This window comes from Babylonia areolata, chromosome 10 (genome assembly GCF_041734735.1).
Source record: "Babylonia areolata isolate BAREFJ2019XMU chromosome 10, ASM4173473v1, whole genome shotgun sequence".
NCBI lineage: Eukaryota > Metazoa > Mollusca > Gastropoda > Neogastropoda > Buccinidae > Babylonia > Babylonia areolata.
In genome coordinates this window covers 11,292,181-11,308,169 of record NC_134885.1, presented here as the reverse complement: position 1 = coordinate 11,308,169, position 15,989 = coordinate 11,292,181, and the positions used below count along the sequence as shown (strand labels likewise).

Here is a 15,989-nt window from a genome sequence, read left to right as displayed (position 1 = left end):
AGGGTGAAAAAAGAACAAGGAAAAGAAGAAAGAAACTAAAAAGAAAAAAAGACAGCCAGAAGAAGACAGGAAATATACCACTGAGAGAATGAAAAAAGGAGGAGAAGAAGGATCAAGGGAAGAAGATGGAACAGATGGAAAAGCAAACTTTTGATCTCAAATCTCGCACTTGAGGTCTTTTTGAATCACACACACAAAAAAATTCATTTGGAATCCAATGACACATCGGCTCAGCCGCTGATATTTTCTCCCCCTCCACTAGACCTTAAGTGGTGGTCTGGACGCTAGTCATTCGGATGAGACGATAAACCGACGTCCCGTGTGCAGCATGCACTTAGCGCACGTAAAAGAACCCACAGCAACAAAAGGGTTGTTCCTGGCAAAAAATTCTGTAGAAAAATCCACATCGATAGGAAAAACAAATAAAACTGCATGCAGGAAAAAATACAAAAAATGGGTGGTGCTGTAGTGTAGCGACGCGTTCTCCCTATGGAGAGCAGCCCGAATTTCACACAGAGAAATCTGATGTGATAAAAAGAAATACAATACAATACAATACACATCTCAAAACATTTTTTTTTCAAGTACCAGAAACGTCATGCCAAGGTTTCATAACAACAGGGAGTAAGACAACAGAAACAACAACACTGATAACATCAATGACTAATGAGAAAGATGTTGACGAGCTAATGCTGAACTGGGGAAGCTTAACCCTCTCCATACGAACGGCGAAAGAGACGACATTAACAGCGTTTCACCCCAATTATCACCATCAAAATATTGCAAGCGAAAGGCTCTTACACTGAAGAGGTGAATGTTCACAAAGAATACCACAATTCTGACGACGGAAGCTAAAGGTTGGGTCATTGAGACACCCACTGGACATCCGAGGGGTCTGTGTAGAGGAGAAGAAAGGACTGGCCGTACTGAGTGAGTTAAAACTAGACGACGAAGACGATGATAACAATAACACGGAGAGTTCTGACGATCAACACAAACAAAATAAGACTTTAAGAAGAAAAAAAAAAGAAAAAAGTGTGACACTTGTTGATAATAACAAAAGAAGGTTCGGTTGTGACTTTAATAATTGAACCACAACAACTGGATATACTGCAATGAAAAGAAAAAGAAGAAGAAAAAGAAACACAAAAAAACCAACAAAAAAAAACCAAAACAAAACAAACAAACATGATGAACTGGAAGGTGATCGTTTTCACTAACTCAAAAAAACAAATGAAACAAGACTTGGCAACGGCAACAAACGATGATAATGATGATGCAACACCTCCGCGCATGTGTGTGTGTGTGTGTGTGTGTGTGTGCGCGCGCGCGCGTGTGTGTGTGTGTGTGTGTGTGGGTTGGTGACATTATTTGTTATATTAAATGAAACGCTTTGTCTTCTTCTTTTTTTTTTTTTTTTGGTCTATGTTTTGTCTATGGTTGAGAAGTTGGCTCTTGCTTTCCGCTATCTGTTTTAGTTTTATTCATCCAGTTGTATTGCTTTCTCTTTCCTTCCTTCCAACCATCACTGACGAACAATAAAGCGATATTGGCATGCTTGTCACTCCACGCAGCAGGCTGTTAGTGTTACACAGGTAAATGTTGTTGGCGATGAGACTGATGGCGGCCTTATTTATCCTCCTCCTCCTCCTCCTCATCGTGTTCATCATCATAATAATCACAAACACCTCCACCACCATCATCATAATCAATCAGTATCATCATCCTTATCCTCCTCCTCCTCCTCCTCCTCATCATCATCACCATCGTGGTCGTCGTCATCATCGCTATCATCACCATCATCATCGTTGTTGTTGTCGTCGTCGTCATCGTCGTCATGGATGTTTTTCTCGCGAAGGTGGTCAGAGGCGGAGAGTTGAACCCCACGTCTGTTGGCTGAGAGATTCCCCTTCTTCTCTGTTTCTCTCTCTCTCTCTCCCCTTCTCTCTCCCCCTTCTCTCTCTCTCTCTGTGTTTACACGATGTTGGTAGCTTTCCCTCGATGGCTGCATTCTGTAACACACATGCATAAACGCACGTACGCACAGCCCTCACGAGCCCCTCCCAGCCCCCCCCCCCCCCCCCCCCACGCCCCTCCTCCCTACCTCCCACAGACAGACAGACACACACACACACACACACACACACACACACACACACACACACACGCGCGCGCGCGCGCGCGCGCGTACGGTATATTAGAAGAGTCGCATTGCTGGGTTCCAGCTCGCAAGTGGGTTGCGCTTGCGTGCGTGCGCATGAGTACGTCACGTGCACACAGACACACACACACACACACACATACACACACACACACACACACACACAAGCACACACACACACTCTCTCTCTCTCTCTCTTCCATCATCCAAAACACTCCCTACCCCATCCACCGGCCTCTGCATCCGTCTGCCTTCCGACCACTCCCTTTCACCCTATGAAACAAACAATCAATCAAAAAGTCGCTAAACCAATCCCCTCCCCCGCCCCCTCCACTTCCAAAAGGAGGCGTCCCTTACCGTCGGCATGCAGCTCGTCGTCGTCGGACTCCCCGCTGGAGTAGCGCGAGCCTCCGGTGCCCATGTTCTTCCGGGTCATGCCCTCCCTGTGGATCAGCCAGTAGGTGGTGAAGGCTCCCTTGAAGAACATCATCAGCTCCCGGTCTTTCTGCACGCGAGCAAGAGGACACTTTTGACGACATTGTGTTGCCATTGCCTGTAAGGGTTGATGAGGACACTTTTGACGACACTGTATTGCCATTGCCTGTAAGGGTCAATGAGGACACTTTTGACACTCTGTTGCCATTGCCTGTAAGGGTCTATGAGGACACTTTTGACGACACTGTGTTGCCATTGCCTGTGTCTATGAGGAAACTTGTGACAACACTGTGTTGCCATTGCCTGGAAGGGTCTATGAGGTCACTTTTGACGACACTGTGTTGCCATTGCCTGTAAGGGTCTGAGTACACTTTTGACGACACTGTGTTGCCAATGTCTGTAAGGTCTATGAAGACACTTTTGACAACAATGTGTTGCCATTGCCTGTAAGGGTCTATGAGGACACTTTTGACAACACTGTGTTGCCATTGCCTGTAAGGGTCTATTGACAAAAAGGATGGCGTGTGACTCAAACCTGACTGAATGACACAGGAAACGACTGATGAGCACCTGAAGGCAGCTTCGAATCGGCTCTATTCAGGTAGGCAGCCTGTTGTGCAAATGACCCCAAGTTTGTAAAGCGTTTAGAGCTTGGTCTCCGACAGAGGACAGGCGCTGTATAAGTATCCATATCAAATCAAATCAAATCAAACGAGCGAGAGGAATGCTTTGACGACATTGTATTGTCATTACCTATAAGTGGTCTATTCACTCTATTCAATCTATTCACACAAGGAGGAATAACGGATTAGTTGGTTTTTTTTTTAGTTTTTTTTTTATCTGTTGTTGTTGTTCTTCTTCTTTTCCATTCAGACAAAGGTTTACAGATACAAAATTTATGTACTTTGTGCCTTCGAAGGTAAAGGGTAAAAGACATAATGATGTTCTCAATGCCGACAGGTCCACAACAACATCATGTCAAAGTGTGTCATCACCATCGTCATCACCTTCGTCATCAACATGACGTCAAAGCAGCACTCACCATGACGTTTTCATCCTGTCGCTGCTCCATGACGAAGCCTCCAAGGGAGAGAAGAGCGTCGTGTGTGGTTTGACTGATGTGAATGCGGCCCGCTGCAACAAGCCGACAGGGAAGTTTAAGAACGCCTCACTGTGTGTGTAGTCTGTGTGTGTGTGTGTGTGTGTGTGTGTGTGTGTGTGTGTGTGTGTGTGTGTGTGTGTGTGTGTGTGTGTGTATGTGTGTGTGCGTGCGTGTGTGTGTGTGTGTGTGTGTGTGTGTGTGTGTGTGTGTGTGTATGTGCAATTGCTGGTCCAACCACAGTGGGCACTGTAAACCAGCTGACTGATAACTTTCAGTGCAGAGACAAATACTGCTCGGTAAGTATATTATGGCTCTTTCACACTCACGTACACACCCGTGTGTGTGTGTGTGCGCGCACACACACACACACATACCCCGACGAACTCTCACACACTCGCATACACACTTGTGCATCTCTCTCTCTCTCTCTCTCTCTCTCTCTCTCTATATATATATATATATATATATATAAAATAACTAACAAACACACACACACACACACAACACACACACATACACACACACACAACACACACACACACACACACAGACACACACACACGCACAACACACACACTCACAGACACAACACACACAACCCCCTCCCCCACAAACAACACACACATACACACACAGAGACACACACACACTCACAGACACACACCACACAGACACACACACACACACACACGCACACGCACACACACACGACCCATAGTCAGTCATAACTCACGTTTTCCCAAGGACTCCATCTTGGCCGCCACACTGACCGTTTCGCCGAACAGACAGTAGCGGGGCATTTTGGAGCCCACCACCCCCGCCACAACGGGACCTAGGGCAAAAAAAAAAAAAAAAAAAGATAAAGATTTTAAAAAAAAAGAGATAAAATTAAAAAATATATATATCACCCTGGACATTGTGCCCTAACCCCTCCCCCCCTCCACCACCCTCACCACCACCACCATCCCTGCCACAACAAGACCCAAGGCAAAAAATAAATAAGAAAAAAAAAATGACTCTGGACATTGTGCCCCAGCCATTACCCCCCACCCCCGCCACAACGGGACCTGGGGCAAAAAAAAAAAAAAAAAGAAAAAAAAAGAAGATAAATTAAAAAATATATATATCACCCTGGACATTGTGCCCTAACCCCTCCCCCCCCCACCCTCACCACCACCACCACCCCTGCCACAACAAGACCTTGGGCAAAAAATGAATAAGAAAGAAATTGACTCTGGACATTGTGCCCCAGCCCCTACCCCCCCCCCCCCCCACTCACCCGCCACAACGGGACCTGGGGCAAAAAAAGAGAGATAAATTAAAAAATATATATATATCACCCTGGACATTGTGCCCTAACCCCCCCCCCCCCCACCACCACCACCATCCCTGCCACAACAAGACCTAGGGCAAAAAATAAATAATAAAAAAGTTGACTCTGGACATTGTGCCCAGGCCCCTATCCCCCACCCCCGCCACAACGGGACATGGGGAAAAAAATTAAAAAAAGATTTAAAAAAAAAATCACCCTGGACATTGTGCCCTCCCCCCCCATCCCCCCAATCACCACCACCACCCCTGCCACAACGGGGCCTGGGCAAAAAATAGATGAAAAATTAACCCTGGACAATATGCCCAACCCCTACCCACCATCCCCGCCACAACGGGACCTGGGGCAAAAAATAAATAAGATAAAAAAAATTTTTTAAAATCACCCTGGACATTGTTCTCTCCTCCTCCCCCCAACCCCCCGCCCCCCGTCCGTCCCCCCAACCAACACCACCACCCCTGCCACAACAAGACCTAGGGCAAAAAATAAACAAGATAAAAATTGACCCTGGACATTGTGCCCCCCCCCCCCCCCTCCCCCTACCACTACCCCCGCCACAACGGGACCTGGGGCAAAAAATAAATAAGATGAAAAATCACCCAGGACAATATGACCCCCGCACACACCCCACCCCCACCTCCCCAGCAAACGACCGAAATTCTTCCCGAGAAAGAGTGACAGTGAAGGAGATAGATCGATAGACAGATAGATAGATAGATAGATAGATAATGTGACCCCCTCCAAACCCCCAAAATTCTCCCCGAGAGAGAATGACAGCGAAGGAGACATATCGACATTATAGAAAGGTAGAGGGATATATATATGAATGTGTATGTATATATATATATATATATAGATAGATAGATAGATAGATAGATATATGGGTGAAAGAGAGAGGGGTAGTGAGAGAAAGGGTGGAGAGAGAGACATAATGTGTCACAGAGAGAGAGAGAGAGAGAGGGGGGGGGGGGTAGGGGTGAAAGAAGAGAGAAAGGGTGGAGAGAGAGAGACGTAATGTGTCATGCAGAGAGAGAGAGAGAGAGAGAGAGAGAGAGAGAGAGAGAGAGAGAGAGAGAGTATAATATTGTGATTCGCACTTCTACTTGTTTCCTTTAGATATCATGTATATATTTCACCATTTCTCCACTGCGTTTGAATTACATGGAAGAGCACGAAATAAGCTCAAGCTTGCTGTAACTCTTGTTGTTTTTTTTTTAATATTGTGTTGTTTTTATCTTTTCTTCCAAGTCTGTGCAAATTGAACAATGTATTTTGCACCCTTCACTCCCCAGGCGCCGTTACCGAGATTCGAACCTGAGATTGATTACGTATTTGATCTCTGTTGGCCTGTTGTTGTTGTTTTTGTTTTTTGTTGTTGTTTCTTCTTCTTCTTCTTTTTTTCTTTTGGGCTCCGCAAAGTGAACGTGGGGCACCCTCCCCCCTCCCCCCCCGCCCCCAACACCCCCCCTCACCCCCCACACACACATCAAAGCACCCACCACTGTGACAGCCGATCCGCAGCTTGAACTTGGTGCCGGGCAGGTGAGGGATCTCCAGGCGACTGATGCTGTCCAAGAGGTCCAGGGTCATGGTGCCGATCTCTGCCGCGTGCCGCTTCCCGTTCTTCTTGGGCACTCCTGTTGCCATGGCGACACGTTCCGCGTTGAGTACGTGCGGGCGACATGGGAAGGGAGTGTGTGTGTGTGGGGGGGGGGTGGGGGTGGGGGGGGGGGGCAGAGGGGGGAAGGGGAGAGGGTTGTCCATCATTAATGTTGTTGTCGAGCGAGGACGCAGACAGTTAGCGAGAGTTTGGCGTGGTTCGGGGTGTGGGTACACAGACACAGACACAAAGACTTAGACGCGCACGCACGTGTAAGCAGAGAGACATGTATAGGAATAGTGATTATCAACATCCGTGTTATGCGTGGGCGTGCACACGCGTGCAGCACGTACGCACACACAACTGACACATACACGCTGTCTATCACACACACACTCTCTCTCTCTCTCTCACACACACACATACACACTCTCCCGCCCCCCCTCTCTCTCTCTGTCACACACATGCACACACGCACGCACGTACACAAAAGCACACACACACACATACACACACATAGAGAAACACATACACACACGCACACACACGCACACAGACACACACACGCACACACACACACACACACACATACACACACATAGAGAAACACATACACACACGCACACACACAGACACACACACGCACACACACACACACACATGGTTTCGCTTCAGTCTCCCTCTCTCCTTTCTACATCACCACCACAGTTCCCCTCAGAACCCTAACACGCGTCTGTGTATCATGCGCGAACGTGTTCACGCACACATGCACGCACGCGATATTGCATGCACGCGTGAACGAGACGAACGTGGCGCACTATGCATGAGTGCGTGCGTGCGTGCGTGCGTGCGTGTGCACATGCATGTACGTGTGTATGTCCGCTCAGAAGACGGGGTTCGGCTACCTGACACCACCATGTAGGCGTCCCCGATGGTCTCCACTTTGTACACGTCGTACAGCGCAAGCCGCTCGTCGAAGCACAGGTACAGGGAGTTGAGCATCTCCACCACCTGTGGCACACACACACACACACGCGCGCGCGTACACAAACACCCACGCACGCATGCGCGCACACGCACATGAGGGCGCGACATTTTCAGATACACACACACACACACACACATGTGCGTGCGAGCATTTAGACACACACACACGCACGCACGCACGTACACACACGCACACACGATCGCGCATCCTTTCTCAAATCCTTCCTCTCACAGACGCGCGCACGATCCCTCACACAAATACACACACACACACACAGAGGCACGAACACATGTACACACACACACACACACACACCACACAAACCCACCACAACCACCACCACCACCACCACAACGACAAAACCAAAACCTGGAGTATTAACACAGAAGCACGCACAGTGATCTAACTCCCCCGCTACCACCCTCCAACACCCACTCCATCCACACACCCCCACCCACCCATCCCCGTACCTCAGCAGATCCCCCCCCCACCCCCCTCCGCTCTCCCCACCCCTCCCACACACACACACATACCTGGACAGGTGAGCTGCGGGCTGAGATCTGAGTGAAGCCCTGGATGTCGGAGAAGAAGATGGTGGACTCGGAGTAGGTCTCCGCTGTCACCACCTCGTTTCGTTTCAGCTGGTCGGCCACCGACTTGGGCAACATCTGGTACAGCAGCGTGTCTGTTCTCTTCTTCTCCTTGTTCAGCGCTTTGGTTCTGTGGTGGTGGTGGTGGTGGTGGGAGAGACGAGCAGTTTAGGCTACGTGAGTGAACCGGAAGTGAAGCCGGAAGTGATACCAGGGTTATCTACCTTCTCTACAAGACATATAATTTATTATAAGCGGCTACTCAAAAAAGCAAAATCAACCAGCCAGGACAAACCACATCCAGCTTTTGGGATTTTCGAGATGCTCCCCTCTGGTCGACGGTACAGAAGTATAAGGACGAAAACCCAATCGCTTCGCCAATAGTTTTTTTCCCCCAAAAGCAGTCAATGCCCTGTCTCTCGAACAAATCCAGTATGATAAATAGAATTGTGCAACCAACAACCATCTACCGAAAGATCTAGTCATCAGCCCCATCCATATGTAATATGCAGCTTTTGTTCAAACATGTATGTGTGTGTGTGTGTGTGTGTGTGTGTGTGTGTGTGTGTGTGTGAGTGCGTGCGTGCGTGCGTGCATGTGTGCGTGTGTGTGTTTGTGTGTAGTGCGTGCATGTGTGAGTATGCACAAGTTTTTATTTTGATATACACTTGTATGTATCCTAATTTCTACTGTATCTGTGTTTGTGTATGATTTTCGATTTATGTTCGTACCTTGTTATGTACTATCCCCCCCCCCCCATCCCCCTAATATTCCTTGTGACCCCGGTGCATTTGGTAATAAAGACATTCTATTCTATTCTATAAGAAACTCTAAGGACAGCTGGACTACTACAAGGTCTTCAGAGAAGAAGCCCCCCTCAGTCAAGTGTTTCAACCCTTAATTAACTCCTTACACTCAAAGGGGGCCGGGCCGCACCCAGGTCATGACTCCTGGATGCCCTTGTATTGCCGCCTTTCTCCCTCTCCCCCCCTCTCTCTCTCTCTTTTCCCCCAACCTGGTCCTCAGCAGGTTCGAACCCGCGCCTCCAGGGTGGTCGGCACTTCAGGACTGAGTCACCTTTCTGGCAGTCTCTTTAACCACAGAGCCATCGGAAGGTTATATTGGCCATCTCACATTGTTGTCTGCTCTGGTATCTTGTTGTTGTGTTGTTTAGGACACTTTGTGTCAATGATGTGAGTGTGTTTACTGACGTAGGGTGTGTGTGTGTGGTGTATGTGTATGGGTGGGGGTGGGGGGGTTAGTGCGGGGGCGGGGGGAGCGGTGTGGGGTGGGGGGACGTGAGGGGGGGGGGGTAAGGATGGTGTGTTCGTTCTTTAGTTTCGCGTCTTTTTACTATCAGTGATATAAGACGATGGTGTGTGTGTGTGTGTGTGGTGTGTGTTTGTGTCTCTGTCCTGTCCGTTATCATTATATTGTCTTTTTTTTCTCTCCTTTATTCTCTTTCAGTCTGACCCTCTCCAGAGTGGGGCTTTCGGCTGAATGAAAAAAAAAAATCGTTATCATTGTCGTTGCCGCTCCTTGATCTAAAAAATTGGGAAGTTTTTTTTGTTTTTTTTTTGTTTTTGTTTTTTTCTCTCTTTAAAAAAAAAAAAAAAAATTTTCAAAATTCCCCTTTTGGCAATACAAAGAAAATTAATACATAAATGAGAAAGAAAATGGGGACAGAATAGACGAAACACGAAAAAAAAGCAAACATAAATGATCTTTTTTCCACGTTTTCAAAATTAGGAAAAGTTAGGCTTCTGCGAATACATAGAAAATAAATTATTCGAAATAGTCAAATATGAAAAAAAAAACCCATCCATTCCATCCAAAACCTGTATCATTTACGTATAATATATATTCTAACTTATGTACTTTCTTTTGTCTGCTTTTATTGACTTTGTAGTATTGGCTCAGTGTCTCTCTCCCTCTCTCTCTCTGTCTCTCTCTCTCTCTCTCTCTCTCTCTCTCTCTATATATATATATATACATATACACACACACACACACACATGCATTTTTGTTTTTTATGTGCGGATGTAAGTTATCATGCACTTGTGTATATGTATTGTTTCATGTGAGGCGCTTAGAGCCCATTATATTGGGAGTTTGCGCCATATAAATACTATTATATCATTATTATTATAATTATTCTTGAGGCCAACGCTCAGCTTATATCACAGATTGAACATAAGCTTACAGTTGGGCCAACAGCAAAGTGAAAGCTGTATGATCAATGGTTTCTCCATTGCAATGGGAAGTCATTTACAGCTGCTTTTTTTTTATGAAGGACTGTGACTGTCAAACTAGGAGGCAAAATCGCACTGGCTCTTAGTGCTGCAGCCTTGGGGACCAGTTGGGCTATTGGAACCACCCCAATGCCGACTGTCCTAAAACCCTCTTGGCTGAGAGAGAGGGGATGTTCCTTGGGCAAGATACTCTCCACAATAATCAAAGTTAATTCTGGCCCAGATAGTTGGGACAGCAGTTGCCTCCTCTGGTGTTCTCATGGTCATTGTGGGACGCGACTGACCATCATACATCATCATTATCATATTTAGAAAAGAAATCATCATCATCATCATCATTATTATTATTATTATTATTATTATTATTATCACCATCATCATTATTATCATTAGTAGCAGTATCATTTTAAGTTCCAGCTAAATGTGTGTACAAAGCTGCATCCTACAGAGACTGGGTTTCCTGACCTGTCGGCCACTGTGATGGAGTACTTCTGGACATCATCATCATCATTATCATCATCAGCAGCAGCATCATTATCATCATCATTATTATCATTATTAATTACGTTCCAGCGAATTATGAGTATTGAGCTGCATCCTACAGAGACAGGGTTTCCTGACCTGTCGGCCACTGTGATGGGAGTACTTCTGGACATCATCATCATCATCATCATCATCATCATCATCATTATTATCATTATTAATTACGTTCCAGCGCAATGTGTGTACTAAGCTGCATCCTACAGAAACAGGGTTTCCTAACCTGTCGGCCACTGTAATGGGAGTACTTCTGGACATCATCATCATCATCATCATCATCATCATTATCATCATCACTATTGTCATTATTAATTAAGTTCCAGCGTAATATGTGTACTTAGCTGCATCCTACAGAGACAGTTTCCAGACCTGTCGGCCAACGTGATGGAGTACCTCTGGACATCATCATCACCATCATCATCATCGTTATCATCATCATCACCATCATCATTAATTAAGTTCCAGCGCAATATGTGTACTTAGCTGCATCCTACAGAGACAGAGTTTGCAGACCTGTCGGCCAACGTGATGGAGTACTTCTGGACATCATCATTATCATCATCACCATCATCATCATCATTATCATAATCATCATTATCATTATTAATTAAGTTCCAGCGCAATATGTGTACTAAGCTGCATCCTACAAAGTTTCCTGACCTGTCGGCCAACGTGATGGAGTACTTCTGGACATCATCATCACCATCATCATTATCATCATCATCATCATTATTATTGTCATTATTAATTAAGTTCCAGCGCAATATGTGTACTTAGCTGCATCCTACAGAGACAGAGTTTGCAGACCTGTCGGCCAACGTGATGGAGTACTTCTGGACATCATCATCATCATCATCACCATCACCATCATCATCATTAATACCATTAATCAACTTCCAGCTAAAAGTGTGCACAAAGCGGCAGCCTGCAGAGCTTAGAGACCCTGGCTTTTCAGACCTGTCGGCCAACGTGGAGTACTTCTGGACATCATCATCACCATCACCACCATCATCATCATTATTGTCATTATTAATTAATTCCAGCGCAATATGTGTACTTAGCTGCATCCTACAGAGACAAAGTTTCCTGACCTGTCGGCCAACGTGATGGAGTACTTCTGGATCTCGTTGGTGAGCGAGTACACGGCGTAGATGATGACAGGACAGAGGATGAAGACGCAGACAAAGACCACAGAGATGGCCACCATCTTCTGCAGGTTGCTCTGCTGCCGTTCGTCCAGCACCTGCCGGCCACCCATTGATCGATTGATCAGCTGATCGATCGGTACATCGCTTGATCGGTTCGGTTCGATCAATCAGCCATCCAGTCAGTCAGTCGGTCGGTCGATCAGTAAGGCAATCAAACAGTTAATTAACTTATCAGTCAACCAGTCTGTCAGTCAGTCAATCAATCCAATCAACCAATCAATAGATCAGTCAGTCAGTCCCATCTATCTATCCATCAACCATCCAATCAATCAACCAGTCAGTCAGTCAGTCGGTCAGTCACATATTTCAGACACGCAGACAGACACAGACGCAGCCACAGACACAAACACAGATACAGACGCAGACACAAACACAGATACAGACGCAGACACAAACACAGACACAGATACAGACGCAGCCACAGACACAGATACAGACACAGACACAAACACAGATACAGACGCAGACACAAACACAGACACACCGAAACAGACGCAAGACACAGACACAGACGTAGAAACGCAGACACAGACGCAGACACAGACACAAATACAGACGCACCCACAGATACAGATACACAGACGCAGACACAAACACAGACGCAGACAGACGCACGGAAACAGACGCAGTAACAAACACAAACACAGACACAAAACGAAGCAGACAGAGTAAATGGAATCCTGTGTCAGGCGCTGTGTGTGTGTGTGTGTGTGTGTGTGTGTGTGTGTGTGTGTGTGTGTGTGTGTGTGTGTGTGTGTGTGTGTTTAACGTCTTTTTCACTGTACGTGATATTAGACGAGGGAAGGAAAAAAATCGAGTGGGAGGAGGGGGGGGGCGATTACTGTGTACGCATACGAGTAAGTCAAAGTGTGTGTGTGTGTGTGTGTGTGTGTGTGTGTGTGTGTGTGTGTGAAAATTATTGATTTAAGTTTTGTTTAAAAAATAAACAAAAAAATCATAACAATATAACATATTTCTAATGAAAAACTAACTATAACAGCGAACCAACTGGACTGTTTAACAAGGAGTTGAAAAAGTCATACATTAGCAATGGACTGCTGAAGATCGTCAACACTGAAGATGATTTCAGTTCAGGGATTAAATTGTGTGTGTGTGTGTGTGTGTGTGTGTGTGTCTGTGTCTGTGTCTGTGTGTGTGTGTGTGTGTGTGTGTGTGTGTCTGTGTGCCGACCTGGGTGATCTCCACAGCCAGTTCCCGTTGGGTCTCCAGCAGCAGGTCCATGTAGCGGGTCATGTTGTTGAACCAGAACTCAGCCGTCTTGAAGGACCCGATCCCTCCCCTGTCATTTCGACGAATCTCCGCCCTCATGCGTCCCAGTACCACCAGCAGCATTTCGTTGCCCTGTGGGTGCATGTGTACTGTTAAGACACTAGTACCATCAGCAGCATTTCGTTGCCCTGTGGGTGCATGTGTACTGTTAAGACACTAGTACCATCAGCAGCATTTCGTTGCCCTGTGGGTGCATGCGTACTGTTAAGACTCTAGTACCATCAGCAGCATTTCGTTGCCCTGTGGGTGCATGTGTACTGTTAAGACACTAGTACCATCAGCAGCATTTCGTTGCCCTGTGGGTGCATATGTACTGTTAAGACACTAGTACCACAAGCAGCATTTCGTTGCCCTGTGGGTGCATGTGTACTGTTAAGACACTAGTACCACCAGCAGCATTTCGTTGCCCTGTGGGTGCATGCGTACTGTTAAGACTCTAGTACCATCAGCAGTATTTCGTTGCCCTGTGGGTGCATGTGTACTGTTAGGACACTAGTACCATCAGCTGCATTTCGTTGCCCTGTGGGTGCATGTGTACTGTTAGGACATTATAACCACCAAAAGCATTTGTATTGTTAGGACACTAGTACTACCAACAGCATTTCGTTGCCCTGTGGGTGTATGTGTACCGTTAAGACACTCGCACCAACAACAACATGTACCGTTAAGACATCAATACCACCAGAAGCATTCGTTGTCCTGTGGGTGCATGTGTACCGTTAGGATACCAGTACCACCAGAAGCATTTCGTTGCCCTGCGGGTGCATGTGTACCGTTATGACACAAGTACCACTAACAGCATGTGTACCGTTAGGACTCCAGTACCACCAACAGCATATGTACCATGAAGACACTAGTACACTAGTACTGCCAACAGCATTTCGTTGCCCTGTGAGTGTGGGTGTACCGTAGGAACATCAGTACCACCAACAGCATTTCGTTGCTCTGTGGGTGTATGTGTACCGTTAAGACACTGGTACCACCAACAGCACGTGTACCGTTAGGACACTTGTACCACAAACAGCATTTCGTTGCCCTGTGTGTGTGTGCATGCGTGTGTGTATGTGTGTGTGTGTGTGTGTGTGTGTGTGTGTGTGTGTGTGTGTGTGTGTGTACTTTAAGACAAGTACCACCAGCAGCATTTCGTTGCCCTGTGGGTGCATGTGTACCGTTAAGAAACCAACCCACCATGGTTCCCCCACAATTAAAAAGACCCGTCCTATACCCTCCAATCACGCCTCCAATTATCCACCATCCTTCAACTCACCCCTCAACCCCAACCACCCATCCATCCACTCACCCCTCTAGTCACAGAACATCGGCACCCCTTCACTCACCCACCATCCATCAAGCTACCCATCCATCCACCCACCCCTGCACTCACCCACTATCCATCAAGCTACCCATCCATCCACCCACCCCTTCACTCACCCACCATCCATCAAGCTACCCATCCATCCATCCACCCCTTCACTCACCCACTATCCATCAAGCTACCCATCCATCCATCCACCCCTTCACTCACCCACTATCCATCAAGCTACCCATCCATCCACCCACCCCTGCACTCACCCACTATCCATCAAGCTACCCATCCATCCACCCACCCCTGCACTCACCCACTATCCATCAAGCTACCCATCCATCCACCCACCCCTGCACTCACCCACTATCCATCAAGCTACCCATCCATCCACCCACCCCTTCACTCACCCACTATCCATCAAGCTACCCATCCATCCACCCACCCCTGCACTCACCCACTATCCATCAAGCTACCCATCCATCCACCCCTGCACTCACCCACTATCCATCAAGCTACCCATCCATCCATCCACCCCTTCACTCACCCACTATCCATCAAGCTACCCATCCATCCATCCACCCCTTCACTCACCCACTATCCATCAAGCTACCCATCCATCCATCCACCCCTTCACTCACCCACTATCCATCAAGCTACCCATCCATCCATCCACCCCTTCACTCACCCACTATCCATCAAGCTACCCATCCATCCATCCACCCCTGCACTCACCCACTATCCATCAAGCTACCCATCCATCCACCCACCCCTGCACTCACCCACTATCCATCAAGCTACCCATCCATCCACCCACCCCTGCACTCACCCACTATCCATCAAGCTACCCATCCATCCATCCACCCCTTCACTCACCCACTATCCATCAACCTACCCATCCATCCACCCATCTCTTCATTCATCATCCATCAACCTATCCATACACTTCTTCACTCATCCACTATCCATCAACCTATCTACTCACCCACCATCCACCCCTCCATCCATCCACCCTACCCTTCCACTCACTCTCCCACCCATCCACCCTCCATCCAACCACCCCTCCATCCATCCACCCTTCACTCACCTTCGCACCCATCCAACTCTCCATCCATCCACCCCACCATCCACACCCCTCCATATACCCTTCCACTCACTCTCCCACCCATCCAATCCTCCATCCATCCACC

The 15,989-nt window shown here is 47.2% G+C and overlaps 1 protein-coding gene across 1 annotated transcript in view; it reads right to left on the bottom strand.

Annotated features, from left to right (window-relative positions):
- Positions 1 to 1,974: 1,974 nt before the first annotated feature.
- Positions 1,975 to 15,989, bottom strand: part of LOC143286659 (uncharacterized) — a 19,317-nt gene continuing 5,302 nt past the window's right edge. The window contains exons 6-14 of the mRNA XM_076594297.1: positions 13,398 to 13,568; positions 12,090 to 12,241; positions 8,150 to 8,336; positions 7,534 to 7,639; positions 6,528 to 6,665; positions 4,432 to 4,530; positions 3,639 to 3,730; positions 2,519 to 2,666; positions 1,975 to 2,012 (exon numbers count right to left, since the gene is read on the bottom strand). Of these exons, the coding sequence (XP_076450412.1) occupies positions 1,975 to 2,012; positions 2,519 to 2,666; positions 3,639 to 3,730; positions 4,432 to 4,530; positions 6,528 to 6,665; positions 7,534 to 7,639; positions 8,150 to 8,336; positions 12,090 to 12,241; positions 13,398 to 13,568 (1,131 nt within the window). The remainder of the gene's footprint in view (positions 2,013 to 2,518; positions 2,667 to 3,638; positions 3,731 to 4,431; positions 4,531 to 6,527; positions 6,666 to 7,533; positions 7,640 to 8,149; positions 8,337 to 12,089; positions 12,242 to 13,397; positions 13,569 to 15,989) is intronic.